Source organism: Stomoxys calcitrans, chromosome 1, assembly GCF_963082655.1.
Source record: "Stomoxys calcitrans chromosome 1, idStoCalc2.1, whole genome shotgun sequence".
Taxonomy (NCBI): Eukaryota; Metazoa; Arthropoda; class Insecta; order Diptera; family Muscidae; genus Stomoxys; species Stomoxys calcitrans.
In genome coordinates, this window is record NC_081552.1 from 5,822,315 (window position 1) to 5,839,312 (window position 16,998).

Consider the following 16,998-nt stretch of genomic DNA (forward strand, 5'->3'; position numbering starts at 1 on the left):
ATATTTTGTTGGTGGGCAACTGCCACTACCTGTAAATTAATACATCTTGTATAGACATGAGCTTTAACTTAGCCCTTAAAAGAAATAGTCTAAAGGTGTTAAATCGCACGATCTAGACAGCCAATTGACCAGGCCCCGAACGTGAAATAAAACGTTCACCGAACTCGCCTCGCAATAAGTCCACTATTTCTTTATATAAGAAAAGCAATATATAAGAAACAATCTGCGTAATAGGGGAAATAGTTTTATTGTGGTAGCCATATATTAATATGTGGAGGTAGTGATCCAAGTCAAGCTCTACAAGTAAGCAAACTTGGTTCGGTCCATATGATCGATCGTCGCGGAAGTGTGATTGACATTGGTTTTTTTGAAGTTGCCAATCAGGCCTGTTCCGGTGACTGAAATTGTAAGAAATTTGTAAATTCAACTTTAATTTACGATTTGTATTCGCAAATTTCAGTTGGAATCGGAACAGGAGTGAATAACTCGCCTTGTCACAACGAGTATCATAGGCAAGACAAATTTTCTCGCGGAGTATACTATCTGTCAACGAGATTTCATAACGTTCGCTTGTGTGTGCTTTATAGTTAAGAACCACAGCACACACAAGCAAAGAAAAATGGCGCCAACCAGTAACATACTCAAAGTCAGAGTTGCACTAATCACTGATGATAGATAGTGCACTCGATTTTTTGTTGTTGACCAACTGCTACTACCTGTTTAATTTGTCTTGTATCATAGGCACTGAGCCAGGATGCCCTTATAAGGTGAGGTCATGCGAACAGCTGAGTAAAAATTTGTTTTTTTTTTTTGTTTTGATTTTGAAGTAAATCAGTTTTTTTCTAAATTGTTAAATACATGTTCTATTTGATCCGATATTCAACACATGAGCAACAAATCAGTGTTATAATTATGGAAATAATAATCAAAAACACATTTTAAGAAGATAAGTCGTAAAGCCAAGTTTATTTCTAAAACGACTTTGACATTTTGTTGTGTGCGCAATGGCAAAACTTAAGTAGGGCCATTGACCGAATTATTGTGAATGACACGATGTTTATTCGATTGGCAACACGGCAGAAACAGCTGGCCGTATTGGTGCCTATGTTCATGGCTGGTCGCTTGGGGACAAATATGGACAATGAGAATAAAAGTGAAAGGAAAAGGGGCATGACAGGAAATTTTTGAAAAATGGACGATTTCCTAGGCGTCAAAATAACCAAGAGTGTTAGAAGTCGCTTGAACATAAACTTAAAAGTTGTAATGTGAAATTGAAAGTCTTTTGTTTCAGTGCTTTAATGAAAGTGGTTAGGCACAACAATCGCTCATTTTCTTTTATTAACTTACCTTTTCCAGCTTTGGTAGGAAAGGTGCCCGAAGCGCCTAGGGTGAGCTCATTGTAGGTACCTTTAGTGGTTTAGGAATAGGGTTTTTTGCCCCCATTAACGCAAGCCGATTGTGCTGTCTTCAAAAAATATGAACATAAATAAAAAAAATATGATTGATTATACGACACTACAAAAAAAACTGCAAATTGGAAAGAAAGCTGTAAAAACATTAAGAAAATAATACATATATGGGTACAACAAGGAAGAGGAAAAAAAGAAGTGTATACTTGTAAGTGTTTGGGTAGTTTATTTTACTATGCAGTTTAATTTAGCAAGTAAGTTCATTCAGCTCTTAAGATTAAAGTCTTTTTTTCAGGTTTAACTTTTTTATTTTTAGGTTACAGATTCAAGTTTCAATGTTTGTTTGGCACACAATTAACAATCAATAAAAAACATAAGCATTAGCATCTCTTTCTTCTTCTTAAAAAGTGTTGGTTACGTCATACTACAAGGCATATGCCTGGCTTTAGTTTCACAACAACAAAAAAAACTTCGATTTCACTCGATTCCACACGTCCAACCAGCTTTAATGTTCAAATCCAAGAGGTCGGAAAAAGCCCAGGAAATCGGCCATCTTCCCAAAATTTCCTGTCATGGCCATTTTCCTTTCGCTTTTTATTTTCCATATTTGTCCCCAAGCGACCTGACATGCCTCGACTTCAATATGCGGCCAGCTGATTCAGCCATGTTGTCAATCCAATAAATATTATGTCATTCACAATAGTGACAATCCCATGAGCAAAGGGGGGTGACCACAACATTTATGCGAAGTATCGTCCAAATCGCTCCATACCCTGATATAGCTACCATATAAACCGATCTGGGATCTAGATTTCTTGAGCCTCTAGAGAGCAAAATTCTCATCCGATTTGGCACATATTTTGTACAACGGCTTTTCCCATGGCCTTCAACATACATGTGCAATATGGTCTGAATCGATCTATAGCTTGACACAGCTCTCATATAAACCGATCTCCCGATTTTGCTTCTTGAGCCCCGAATCGAACTATATGATATAGCACCACCTCCTCCTCCGTCCATATTTATTATTCTTTGTTTGCCTAAAAAGAGATACTGCGCAAAGAACTCGACAGATGTGATCCATGGTGGAGGGTATAAAAGATTCGGCCCGGTCGATCTTAGCACGCTCTTACTTGTTTTTGTCTTCTGCGTTTATACTCACGAAACCCTAGAATTAAATAAATTAATAAATTAGAACATGCATACACTGGCTCTATGCGATGCGTACATCATTTTACATTTACTTACCTTTTTGTTTAGTTTTTACATATCACCGATCCATTACATTAATTTGTAGTTTTTCTTCTTCTGTTTTTACTTTGGTAGATTTATTCCCTTAGTAGCAGGAGGGTGTTTCAATATACCAAGCAAATTTTTAACTTCTGTTTTTTGGCTTTTTAGCAATTTTTGGTTCTTGCACTGTTAGCTTTTGTCTTTTGGAGTTCGACGTTCTATATTTTGGGTTTTTTTCAAGTTTTTCTGATTTTACATCCAGCATTTTGCACGAGTACAACCCAACCAGCTGTGACTTCCGCATCAGCGCTTTCGCCGTGGCATGGACGATTTGTACCCTTGTCCCAAAACTTAGGGCCTTTGCATGTCCGGGTTAAAGAATATAATAAGGTAAAAGCAAGAAAAAAAAAATTACGAGAGCATTACAAAAAGAGGAAGGCTTTGCGGCGACAAATTGCCGAGGCATCGCTCTATGAGGGCGATAATACGCGTTTTTATACCCCTTAAGAATTAATGATCAGGAGATAGAAGGGTTGCTAGACAGCGGTGCTACGGTATCCTGTCTCGGTAAAGGGTGAGTCGATTTCGTCAAACGCGCTGATTTATTCCTTCATTCATACGGCCGACGAGAGTCCGCATAGGATTATAGGAAAAGTTTCCGTCATGGTCTCATTTAATAAATTGTCCCATGAGATAACATTCTTTTTGGTGCCGTCTTTGGGAAAGTCGCTTTTGTTGGCATTGATTTTATGCGTACATTTCAGCTTTTTCCCAAATTGAGAGTTTGACCACCAACAATGTCTATGTGAAGAAGCTGACGGTTGTGTCAATGATGACAAGAAAGTCCATGTGTTGTCAGCCTTTCAGGGAAGACGCTTGGAAGATGTGATAGAATAATTCCCTTGCTTTACTAAGAAATGCTTGGGTAGGACAAAGTCTGAGGTACACTATCCGGTGTCGCCCGCTGTGCAAAAACTGATGTATGCGGAACTGGATAGGATGTTGTCCTTGGCCGTGATTGAGCTGAGCGAGCGTCCCTGGAGTCATCCAGTGACACTAGTTCGCAAGGGCGAAAAGAATCGGCTATGTATTGATGCAGCACGTCCAGTCATCATCACCGCTCCAGCCATCGGAGGAGACGCAGAAAACCGGCATGATCTCACATGACCATGTAAAAAAACCCTATGTGGACAGATTATGTACTCGTAACCTTGGACAGACGAACGACCGACAGACTTCTTTTTTTATTTCAGTGGTCTAAATTTGTAGCAAATTAAAAGAAAAAAGAGTCAAAGTTTATTTATGAAGGTGGTTAGGCATTACAATTGTGCGTAGACGAGATTACTTACCTTTCAGCGTTACATAGAAAGGGTGCCCAAGGCGACATAGGTTGAGCTCAAGCTAGGTACCTTAGGTAGAAGTCGTAATATGGTTATTGCCCCATTAACGCATGCCGATTGTGGTGTCTCTGTAAAGGAGAAACAAAATACATCATTATTCCATCGCCACTTAATTATTAAGAAAGTAAAAAGTATCACATATACAAATATAATCACACAAAAAAATGAGAAAAGAAAATGATACATACATATACCAACCGACGGACATGTACTGACGGACGGATCAATAGGGTCTAGCTACAGCTGCTGATGCGGAGCCATCGACTACTGAGCCCGAATATCCGTCTTTTAGGAAGAAGTAAAAACAGATCTATCACCAATTGTTATGGGTTCACTTTTTTTTAAGCATAGCATTGTTTTACTTGATTTGAATACACTAATTGTTGTTCCCTTGAGTTATACATTCGAATTGTTCTTTTATTAGGAATCCATTTGCTTTCTTTGACTGTAATTCATTTTGCTGTCTATTTCAAAATTAGATTTCTTTTATATTTGAATGTGTTCTGATGCTCAGGAAATAAATACACCCGTTTATAACATGTGAAGAAAAGAAATCATAACAATGTTGGCTTAAGCTAGGTCAGGAGCATGTAAGGGGTAAATAAAGGTTCCGATGTTGGGGTGCCTAGTGCATGAAGGCCTGGAAGCAGCATACACGCTGATTCGGTCGGCAAGCTAAACTTGGCTAGATGAGGGATTAAATTTGATGGAACCTCCAAAACAATGAAAGTTCAAGAGTTTATATTTCGCGTTGGCGAGTTGAAGAGGGACTACGAATGCCCGAAAGCGAATTTTTGACAAAATTTCACCAGCTCTTGGAGAAACCAGCTCTAGACTGGTACTGAACCACCGCAAGTTTGTACAATTTCGGTCTTGGGATGGAATTGAGAGGGCTCTGCTGTCGCAATACCAGCGGTTCGAAAACGAATTCTAGATTCAAACGAAGTTCTTAATTGTCGTCAGCATCCCCAAGAATCCTTCGAAGATTTTTATAATGAGGTGATTCAGTTGCAAAACCAGCAGAGGCGGTTTCGCAACTGAGAGGCGGAGATGGTGGAGATTATGAGGGGCAACCTGAAAACAACATTGGCGCAGATGATATTCACAGTGAGAGTTAATGACTTGGGGAGCTTCTACAGAGAAGTTAAAAGAGCGGAAAGCCTTCTTGCAAGCCACTGTCAGCACTACCAGTAACCTAATCTGGTGCCACAGCGCGTTCATGAGTTAGCCTGGGAGGAAGAGTTGCACCCAGAGGCCATGAAAGTCGATGCAATTCAAGGCAAAACAAATTTGAAGTACTGCAATTGTGGAGTTGAAGGTGTTAGCTGGCTGGATTGTGCCGCGCCCAGAAAATTCGTATGCTATAGGAGTGGTCATGATGACTCCATCAGGAACTGCCCGAAATGTCGGGGAAACAAACAGAGGATCCCATCTCAGACTGGAGAGGTGTGGTCGACAACAGTTTAGATCCTGTTCAATCGTCTGATAGAAAGATCACCCTTCTAAGTAATTCCCAACAGCGTAAGCATAGCTCTACATTTGTCCCAAAGCTTAGAGAATTGAAGCCGTTACATGTCCGGGTTCAAGAGCAAAGGGAAGCAAAGGCGAAGATTTTTAGGATTTCCAATAAGGTTAAAAGGGCGCGCGAGCGTTACAAAAAGAGAAAAGCCTTACGACGACAAATTGCAGCGGCATCGCTCTACGAGGGCGGTGACACACGCTTTTATACCCGGTTGGTAATTAACGGTCAGAAAATAGAGGGCTTACTCGACAGTGGTGCCACGGTATCCTGTCTGGGTAAAGGGTGAGTCGACTTTGTCGACAAATCAAATTTAGTGGTACATCCATTCCACTCGTATATACACACGGCAGATGAAAGTCTACATAAAATAGTAGGCAGGGTCACAGCCACCGTCTTCTTTAATAAAATGTCTGCCGTCGTTGGGAAGGTCTCTTTTCCTCGGCATAGATTTTGTGCGAAAATTTAAACTTTTTGCCCAAATTGAGAGTTTGGCCACCATCAATGAGAGTCTTTGTGAAGAAGCTGACAGTTGTGTCAATGATGACAAGAAAGTCCATGTGTTGTCAGACTTTCAGCCGAAACGCTTGGAAGATGTGATAGAAAAATTCCCTTGCTTTACTAAGAAAGGCCGGTGAAAAGTAGGCACTATCCGGTGTCGCCAACGGTGCAGAAATTAATGTAAAGGAGTCATCCAGTGACATTAGTCCGCAAGGGCGAGCAAAATAGACTGTGCGTGGATGCTCGCAAACTGAATGCTCTCACCGTCAAGGACGCCTATCCTCTTCCGCATATTGAAGGTCTACTCAGCCGGCTTGGTGACACCTATTGTATATCCAGTGTCGACCTAAAAAATGTTTTCTGGCAGATACCCCTTGACGAATCCAGTAAATAAAAAACAGCCTTTACAATGCCGGGGAGGCCTCTTTACCATTTTACCGTCATAACTTTAGGGTTGTGTAATGCAGCACAGAGGTTATGCCGGTTAATGGACAAAGTGATTCCCGCAGCACTAAGAGACCGTGTTTTTGTTTACTTGGATGACCTCTTGGTGGTGTCGCTAGATTTTGACACTCACCTGGAGTTGCTGAAGCGTGTGGCCGAATTGTTAGCCAATGCGGGGCTCACAATAAATGTGGCAAAATCAAAATTTTGCTTTAAAGAGCTCTGATACTTAGGCTATATTGTTGGTGGAACTCTCAAGGCGGATCCAGCAAATGTTGACACTATAACGCGATTTGACTACCCAAAGATGGCCAAGCAAGTGAGAAGTTTCATGGGCGCCACCGGCTTGTATAGGCGGTTTATACCCGAGTACGCGACGATAGCTACCCCGATCTTCGATACTCTTAAAAAGGGTAGGACTTTTGTTTTTACCGACCAGACGAAGGCTGCTTTTGATCAGTTGAAACAGGCCCAGATTACCAGCCCGGTACTCTCTCTCTGTGATGCCTCCGACCTAGGAATAGAAGCAGTCCTATTTCAGAAGGATGACTAGGGTGGAGAGCATCACATTGCATATTTTTCACAGAAATTAACGTCCGCGCAAAGAAATTATTCAGTGACGGAGAGAGAGTGTTTGGCTGTGGTTATGGCCGTAAAGAAGTTCAGCCCCAATATTGAATTACCATCATCATAGCAGCCTCCAATGGTTGATGTCCCATAGGGATTTAATCGGAATACTGGCGAGGTGGAGCCTCGATTTACAGTCCTTCGCGTTCGATATCGAGCATAGGCAGGGTACCCAGAACATTCTTCCGGATACCTTGTCTAGGTACGATATGAACGAAATGAAATGAAATTGTCTACGGACTTAGGACAATTATTGGACCTCTCCTCGCCAGCCTTTAAGTCGGATGCCTATTAAAATCTTACCTGGAGTATTGAAGAGAATGCTGCAAGTTTACCCTATTTTCGGGTTATCGATGGTATCGCCTTCAAAAGAACGCGACACTACGACGGTGATCCTTTGCGTGAGGATTTCGCGTGGAAGTTGTGGATGCCGGCCGAGCTGACCGAACAATCATCATAAGGGCTCATTCCCCACCTACATCAGCACATGGCGGTTTTCACAAAACTTTGCACTGTGTAAAAGAGTACTTTTACTGGCCAAGCATGAATGTGCAGGTGCAAAGTTTTGTGAAACAATGCCTAATTTGCAAAGAAACGAAGCCAGCAACCACAACTTTACGTCCGCCAATGGGAAAGGAATTTGAGGTGAAACGACCATTCCAGCACATCTACGTGAATTTCCTAGGCCTCTATTCGCGCTCCAAGTCCGGGAATTCCTTTATTTTTATTGTCTTAGACCATATTTCTAAATACGTGCTGTTGAAGGCAATGGCTAAGGTGAGTGTAAATAAGGAATTTCAGGACTTGGTTAAAAATTTCGGCGTGAACCATATGAGGACCGCTACCCATTCGCTACAAGTCAACGCGTCGGAGCGTGTTACCCAGTCGGACTGGCAGCGATAAGGTCGTACCTTAGCGAAGACCATCGCGAATGGGATAAGCACCTTTCAGAGGTGGAGTATTCGCTGCGCTCGTCGGTGCATAGCGCGATAAAGGTGACACCGTACTACACCTTATTTGGTGTTAACATGATTAACCACGGAAGCGTGTACAATATTGCGCGTAAGCTTCAAATATTAAATGACCCGGATATCGACCTTATCCCTAACTCGGAGAAGATGGAACAAACCAGGGAGCTGATCAGATCTAACCTACATAAGGCTTACCTTAAAGGAGAAAGATCCTACAATCTTAGCTGCCGAAAGGTTAGATTCTCGCCCGGACAAGAAGTGTTTCGCCGTAGTTTTCGGTAAAGTAGCTTCTCTGATAACTACAACGCGAAACTTGATAAGAAGTTTTTCAAGTGTAGATTTGCGGCCTGTAGGGAATTTCTTATATGAAGTGGAGGATCCGCAGGGAATGAGGCAATTGGTTAAGAGTCACGTAGTTAGTAGTCACATAGGTTTAGGCTTCTAGGTTTAAATAAGTGAATTACTTTTTCTTTTGCTTTGAATTAAATATGGATTACGTTTTTTTTATTTCTATGTTTTGTAGTCCGTTTATTTGCCTTGAATGGCATACGGATTGTGTTTTTGTAGGCTAGGATAGATATAAGTTCGTTAGTTATTTTTTTATATACTTATTTTAAAGTGGGATAGCATAGTGTCCCAATGCCAGAGTAGCGTAGTGCTCTTGGCGATATAAATATATTTTTTTTTGTGGACGTCTCTGGGCGGTCGGTTTGTGACGTGTCATAGACCTCCGGAGCCTACCCCCTGTGCCCCAGCGAATCTATGACATTAGGATGCACTTCGTAGTAAGGGGAAAGACGGTAAGGACTATGAGTTTCCAGAGGACAATTATCGCGGATGGAACCACGGTTTGAGAGAGACATACGGCAGATTCAACACGGTGAATAAGCCGAAAGCGCAATATCCGGTGACGATGGCTCTGGTGCACATGTCCAGATTGGTGGTCAGGAGCACGACGCATATTTTTGGAAAAGTGAACGGTCTGGGGAAAGCTTTAGCCGCGAAGGGCAGTGTCCTGAATATGTGCTTAAGGGAAACAGAATCGACAGACGTAGAACGGAACCCAAGCACTTATTGGCTTCGTTTTTTTCTTATTTCGTGGCACGCACGAAGTTTGATTTTTTTTCTCTATATACTTGGTTCCCGGAGATTCCTTTATTTATTTTTTCCCCCGTTTCTTTTCTTTCACACGCACGTAATAGCGAAACATTTTCTAAATGCCCGGTTGTAATGATAATGTTTTAACTCTAAGAGCAAGCTTAAGGAAATAGCCGCTGAAATTTTCAATTGATTCGCGAGCAAAATTTGACAGCAAACAAATGTTTTTGTTTCCATACCGTAACACGTTTCTTTATCTGCACTTATTGTTTTCTTTATTTTATATGTTTTTTCTCAAAAAATAGAGAAAAACGAACCATTGAAATCGATAAAATAAACTAAAATGATGCCGGAAATAGATTCACGTGTTGCCACTATAATAGTTTTTGCCATTTTCCTCACTATAAACAGAGTACTACTTCTTCGCCGATTTCAGCCAACGTTTCACCGTTTTTTTATATGGAGCTTGACAGCATTCCGCTCTAAGAATTTAACTGAATACTCAGCTTAAGGAGGGAATGAAAAGGGAAAACTGACTCACCTGTTTCCTGTTGGATTGGGTTGTGCCTTATGTGTGTGGCTCATTTGTTCCAGGGCAAGACCTGTTTGGAATCGTAGGGAAGTATGAGTGCAGGACAATTATGGAAATAGAGGCATACTTACCTGTCCTTTTGAAGCCGGTCTGAGTTCCCCTTTGGTACTGATGTCAAGGTGTGGGCTACCTAGCTGTTGACATGCTAGAAGGGAGGTATTGGATTTGAAAGAGGCGTTAGGTGTCAGTTGGCCACACCTACTTAACACCTACCTATTAGCCCTGCAGCTGGATGTCAATCCTTCATATTGAGGTTTCTTTTTCCTGGGGCTGTAGTCCTCTGATCTGCCAGTAGAAGATGAGAAATAATGATTTAGTGGAATGCACCTGATATGATTTTAATTTTTTTTATTTTATTGGTTTTTGCATTTTTTATCACTTTTTTGCATTTTATTTTCTTTTCAATCTCATGATTTGGATCGTTTTTCACATTGTGGTGTGCGTGATAATGCACTTTTTCCCCGAGAGGCATTTGAGTTTGAAAATTCGAGTTTCTCTTTGATTTTAAATTGGTGTTTTAAACTTTCAACCACGGTTTCACTAATTATATTATTTCCCCAGAATAAACATTCACTTTTAGCTAAATTATTTCAGAGAAGTCTTCAAATTCTATGTAATTCGAAATTTTTTAAAATTTTTAATATTTCAGAAGGCCTATTTGTAATCTTTATCGTATATTCACAATCACTTATTATTTCGGAATCTTGACTTTTTTTAGAACTTTTTGATCTTTCACTTTTCAGGCCATTGAACTCGGTTACTCGGAGTCGAATTTTGAAAATTTTGCGCATGAACATTCCACTAAGGAATAGGGGCAAACTTCTCACATATCAATGAGTGCAGTCCGATTCAAGTTTAAGCTCAATGATAAGGGCCTCCTTTTTATAGTCGAGTCCGAACGGCGTGCCGTAGTGCAACACCTTTTTTGGAGAGAAGTTTTACATGGCATATTACCTCACAAAATGTTGCCTACATTAGGAGGGGAAAGCCACCGCTGAAAATTTTTTCTGATGATCTCGCCAGGATTCAAACCCAGGCAAAATATCAATCAATGGTTGGTATCTTAATGTTGGTATGTTAATGTACCTATACTGCATTCTATATCCAAATTAGCTCAACGGAATTCGGACCCTCGAAGAGAACACCTGACTCGGCTAAAGCATATCCTTCGATATCTGGCAGGTACAATTGACCAAAAGCTGCGTTATGAATCCAATGAAAGTCAGTTGCATGGTTATGTTGATGCCGACTGGGGAGGAGATTCGACAGACAGGAAAGCTTATATGGGATTCATCTTCTTCCTTGGTAAGGGTTCAAAATCCTGGGAGTTACGGAAACAGAAATCAGTAGCACTGAACAGTACAGAAGCCGAATACATGGCCGTTTCCGAAGCATCAAAAGAGGCGATTTATTTAAAACGGCTTTTGGCAGAACTGAATTGTTATGATGATCAGTGTACTATATTACATATTGACAACCAAGGAGCACAAAAATTGGAAGAGAATCCAGTGTATCATAAGCGTTCCAAACATATCGACATAAGATACCATCATATACGAGACTTAGTTCAGAAGAAGGAGATACATTTGGAATAATGCCCAAGTGCTATTATGTTGCTGATGTATTTACTAAAAACTTGTCAAAAGCTTAATATTATAATTATGTTGATTTAATTAATCTTAAATGAATTAAATTGTTCTTTTTGTTAAATATTCATGTTGAGGAGGAGTGATGAAAATATGGAAACTATTTTTCTGCAACACGAATGTTATTTCGTCTTACTTTCAGTTTTTACTTTATCTCTCATTCTCTCTGTAACCATCTAAGTGTAAAGATCTACGTAAATGCTTAGCATACCAAATTTACTTGAAATTAAACCTTTTTGCAAACTATTATACAAAACCAATAAGTTTTATCAAAAACTTTCCACATTAAAATAAATTTTATCAGAATTAATGTGCTCATATGAGCAGAGAATATGCGAAATCTTAATACCGTCAAACCAGCTGTTAACTGTTGTTCACGTGAGACTGCCTTATTAAATACGCCTTGACTAAAACCCTGCAAAACATCAGATTCTGACAAGTTCAATGCGCCAAAATTCAAATGAGATTGCCCAATGTAATTCCTTAAACTACTAACAACAGCATTATCTTCGAAATAAGACAAAAAAATCAGCAAGAGTTTAACCGCTTCAGAAAGATTGTTAGAAACTTTACCATTAAAAATCATATTTGTTTTATAAATAGAGGTAGTACATTTAGAATTTATAAAACTCCAAAAAGACTTTGGATCAATTTTAATATTAGTTTCAAAGTTAAGCATATACTGATTATATAAAAACTTGTTTAGAAGGTTGACTTCTCTCATAAAATTTTCATAACAGTTAACATAACTAATTGCTTGTAAAACGTATTCTTCTTATTTTGAAGTTCCTTTATGAATATAACTTGCATAGTACCAGCTAAGATACATTAATTTACAGGTAGGGGCAGTTGCCCAACAACAAAATATTGAGTGCACTATCTGTCAAAATCAGTGATTAGTGCAACTCTGTTTTTGAGTGTGTTACTAGTTCGCGCCATTTTTCGTTGTTTGTGTGTGTTATAGTTCTTTACTATAATACACACACAACCAAAACTCGTTGACAGATAGTGCATTTCGCGAGAAAAAATTGTACTCAGCTGCTTACGGTACACTACCTGGTAATTATGTCATGGTACCAGCCATAACACAATGTGAATTAAAGCAGACGATTTATCTTAAAATGAAAACTCCCCACAAAATTGGACATCTACTTGTGTGCACAACCCTTTGTCTTTACAAGCTTTAGTCGATTGGAGGTTGCCATATCGTTATACGTTCAAATACGACACAAACAAACTCAGCGGAAACAAGCGTCGTAAACATTTCGGAAATAGGAATTGTCTATTGTTAATAACTTTTGGAATACTAAATGGAAAACTCACATGATCTGGACTGGAAACAAATACGATACGCTCTACAACCGAAACGAATACTTTTCATTGACCAGCCTTCAGAATGGGTGGAATTTCTCAACTCGTATGAGGAAAATAGGAACGAATACCACGACTTTACTTCAGAACAGCTTTGTACACGATTCCTGCAGCGGGTTTTGACAAAAATATATCAATACGAATTGAATGAGCAAGAATTATGTGTGCTACGACTCATTGATCTGCATCCGAACTTTGGACAAACAGAAATTGGTTATAAAAAAATCGAAGAACAAGAAAAGATTGATTTAAGAAATAACGAATTGAATGTCAGAACCAGCATAATGAAAGATGCAGGCAACGATCTGAATTGCCAAGTAGTGCTGACTGCAACAGATCAACCAACGAAGTTTCAATTGTCTGCAGAAAATGCCGCTATACTTTCAATATTTTTGAGCTCGGATAGTGACTTGGCCAATTGTGAGCGTTTAACGAACATTGAAATATTGAGGCGACTACATAAAAACAGAAGTATTGATATGTCTTTGAGTGATGTTATAGAGAAGGCTACTAGTATATTGGAGCTCAGAGAAGCAATTGTCAACCTTGTGCGAACAAGCATGATGAGTTTGGAAAACTTTTGATCTCTGGGTTATATACAAATTGGGATATAGAAATATAAACTGTGTTTGTTCGGAAGAAACTATAATATAATATTATGTAGATATAAACTATTTACTTTTTTATTGCAATTTCAGTTCAGCCAAATGAACTACAAATGGTTTTAACCATTGGTTGGATGAGAAGCAGAGAGTTTTCTATTTCCTATTGGGTTTGATTTTTTCTAGTCGTTGTTGTAGCCGTTTGTTGTGTTCTATCCTTCGTCTGCTTGGTTTTGTTGAGTGTCGAGATACATGTACTCTGCGATTAAGATGGGGTGCGTTCAGAGGGATCTGGGTTTGGCTGAGGGATTAAACAGGTGACGTGTATCGTGTGGTTCCAGGTCATAGTGGATATATCTTGAACGTCGGCATCAATCCTTGCTCTGTAGGAGTTGAGGCAGTTGCATCTTCCGGAACGTATTTGAGCCAGCACTACTCTGGTTTGCCGGGGGAGGTCAATTTCTTCATGTGCGGTCGTTCTCCAAGGACTACATTCACGCGGTAGCTATTTACCGCATCTGCTACCGTGTCTGCATGAATGTTTTCTAGGCCCGCTTGATCTAGAGGTTCTCTCTTGTAGCGCTGAACTTCACGCTCTAAATCATGTAGATCTACTTAAAGGCTTCTGGGCGCCACAAGATGATGATTTGGATGGTTTCTGCGATAACAGCCCAAAAGGTATTGCTTAGACAGCATGTAGTTATGTCTTCGCACTGGTAGGATCTTTGTCTCCTGATGGAGGTGGTCCACATGAGAACTGAGGAGAGAGCCCGTCGTTCGGAGGGCGGCATTCTGACACATTTGAATATTATTCCACTGCGTGTCACAAAGTTGACGAGACCACACTGGCGCTGCATAACCTACCACAGACCGGCCAATTGCTTTGTACGTGGTCAACAAGGTTTCTTTGTCTGCACCCCAAGTGCTGCCAGCAAGTGACTTGAGGACCTTGTTTCTACTTTTGACCTTATTGCAGATTGCTGTGGCATGTGAGGAGAATGTGTCAAGAGCTGTCAAATGTGACGCCATGTATTTTGGCACACTGGATGGTCGGAATCATTTCTCCATCGACCATCACAGTCAGCTCAGTATTCACCTCACGCGTATTTGTAGTGAACAGTGTGGCTGAAGATTTGGTGGCGGATATCTTCAGATTTCTTGCAGCGAAATATGAGGCAAGCTCGTTGAGGTAGACGTTCAACCTATCGCAGAAGTCATCAATGCGTGGGTGGCCTGATGCCATGATCGTGCAATCGTCCGCATATGATACGATCTCTATGCCGTCTGGAGGGGGTGGAATGGAGGATAGGTAGAGGTTAAACAGTGCCGGAGATATCACCCCACCTTGGGGAACTCCCTGTTTCACTCTACGGTGTTTCGACTTCTTATCCCTAAATTCCACTAATGACTGTCGACCACACAGATAATTCGCGACCCATCGTTTCAGGCCTGGCTGGAGGGACGTGTTGACGATGTCCTCAAATAATTTGGCATGGCTGACCGTATCGAATGCCTTCAAGGACCGTCCTATCACATGGCCTGGGCTGATTGAAGCCACGGCAAATGTGTGTGGTGATGGCATGCAAAGCTGTTGTTGTTGTAGCAGTGTGTTGTACACTGAGGCGGCAGCCCTTGCCGATGAAAGACTTCATCGGGTCAATCCGGTACGTACAACCGGCTGCCACGGGATTGCAAAGCTTTTGTTGTGCTGTGCAGTCTCCGAAATCCATGTTGATGCTCGGCGAATGGAAATTCTCCTACGAGGCTCGGGAGGAGTAATGCCTCAAGCGTTTTGCCACTGGTGAGAGAAGGGAGATCGGTCTGTATGACTCCCCCAAACTCGGGTCTTTTCCAGGCTTCAGTAGCGGGATCACTCTGTCCATTTTCCAGACATCGGGAACTATAAGAGTGTTCAATGACAGGCTGAGGACAGTGGTAAGGTACTCAACTCCAGGTGAATCCAGATTCTTCAACATCAATGTAGAGATTCCGTCGGGGCCCAACGCCTTGGAAGATTTGGCACCACGGATGACATTCGTAACTTCGCCCACGGTAAATTGTGATGGCTGTTCATCGGCTCGGAGACCACGAATACGGCGAATGGCTCTCCTCCTTGCCATGTCTCTCTCGGGATGCACAATAAATTGACGGTTGAACAACCTGGCGCATCTCTTCGGATCAGTCACGGTTATCTCGCCAAAAGTGACTAAGGTCCTGTCATCCCGTCAACCGGGGTTCGAGAGTGACTTCACAGTGGCCCACAGTTTGCCTACACCGGTGCCTAAGTTACATTGCTCCAAGTATCCAGCCACAAATTCCGCTTATGTTCGTTGACTACCCTGTTTATTTTCAGATTCAGCTCGCTGAAGTGGTCTGACCCCAAAGAGATGACGGCTTGCCAGGATACGTCCCTCAGGAGATCAGGGGATGCAATTGAGATGTCTGGCGAGCTGCTGCTGCACCTCCTCGTAATCCTAGTGGGGGCATCCTCATTCACCGTGCAAAACGTGGAGCTATCTGTCTGCTCTGCCAAAGCTATGCCACGCTGGTTGTTACCTAGGGGAGAATGCCATGACGTGAGATGCGCATTTAAATCCCCCAGAACCAGACGATTATGGCCAGATAGCAATCCACTTATGTCGGGGTTGTAAGCCTGGCCATTAATCGGCACACAGCAACCAACCGGCGGTATATACACATTGTATATCTCTATCTCGGCAGTACCAGACCTGACTGCTACCCCCATACATTCCATGTAGGGGTCACTAGCGTCAAGCGCAGGCGAGATAGGTCTATACTGCACGGAATGGTGTATAACGAAGGCCATTCCCCCACCTCCATTCCTTGAGCGATCCTTACGTGGCACATTGTAACCGTGACAACTGTGCAAGCTGCAGTTGTTGGTCAGCTTTGTCTCCTGGATCGCTGCGACCAATATGCTCTTCCCACTCATAAAGTCCACGATCTCATCAATCTTGCCACGCAGTCCGTTGCAGTTTAACTGCAAGAACGATACACTTCCCGGCACTGGCCTGGCAATATTAGGGCTAGGATGCTGCTGTTGCGGGGGGGTCACATAGTCCGACGACGAGGAGGTCGAAGGCGACGACGACGACGCTTGTGATCCACTGCTGGCCATGTTCGAACAGCACCTTGCGACATAGCCAGTATGACTATACTCCCGTAGTGAAGTTAGGCCAGAGCAAGATCGAAAATGTACCCACTCCATGCACCGGTTACACCTCACCGACACCGACCGATGATGAAGGCGGTTCTGGCAAACCGAACAGAACCAGGGTCCGGGGTTCTTTTCAATCCCGGCACGGACCAGAAGCGTGCGGAGAAGGCACTCCGGGATGTGCCTCTCCCATGACGAAAAAAGGCGAACACGTACACTGAGGCGGCAGCCCTTGCCAATGAGGATTTCATCGGGTCAATCCGGTGCGTACAACCGGCGGCCATGGGATTGATCTTTGGGACACTTGATGGTCGGAATCATTTCTCCATCGACCATCACAGTCAGCTCGGCATTCCCCTCACGGGTATTTGTAGTAGCTTATGTCAGTATGTTAAGTTTAGAAAAGT

At 41.8% G+C, this 16,998-nt stretch overlaps 1 protein-coding gene and 1 long non-coding RNA gene across 4 annotated transcripts; one reads left to right on the forward strand and one right to left on the reverse strand.

The window, feature by feature from the left end:
- Nucleotides 1-1,027: 1,027 nt before the first annotated feature.
- On the reverse strand, nucleotides 1,028-10,079 carry LOC106087803 (uncharacterized). Of its 3 annotated transcripts, XR_001221325.2 has the most exons (6): nucleotides 10,008-10,079; nucleotides 9,866-9,939; nucleotides 9,744-9,804; nucleotides 3,992-4,110; nucleotides 2,658-3,899; nucleotides 1,613-2,577 (listed from the first exon to the last, which is right to left on the reverse strand). It is a non-coding gene; the product is annotated as an uncharacterized LOC106087803 (long non-coding RNA). The 3 variants fall into 3 exon arrangements; XR_001221324.2 differs by having other exon boundaries at nucleotides 9,866-10,071; XR_001221326.2 differs by lacking the exons at nucleotides 1,613-2,577; nucleotides 2,658-3,899 and adding an exon at nucleotides 1,028-1,465 and having other exon boundaries at nucleotides 9,866-10,071.
- Nucleotides 10,080-12,642: 2,563 nt separating this feature from the next.
- On the forward strand, nucleotides 12,643-13,482 carry LOC106087802 (uncharacterized). Its single transcript, XM_013252975.2, has one exon. The coding sequence runs from the start codon at nucleotides 12,751-12,753 to the stop codon at nucleotides 13,393-13,395; it is 645 nt and encodes a 214-aa protein (XP_013108429.2). The 5' UTR covers nucleotides 12,643-12,750; the 3' UTR covers nucleotides 13,396-13,482.
- Nucleotides 13,483-16,998: the final 3,516 nt, after the last annotated feature.

Bases quoted from the DNA above. Each gene is read 5' to 3' on its own strand.
- LOC106087802 (XM_013252975.2), top strand. From the start codon at position 12,751: ATGGAAAACTCACATGATCTGGACTGGAAACAAATACGATACGCTCTA.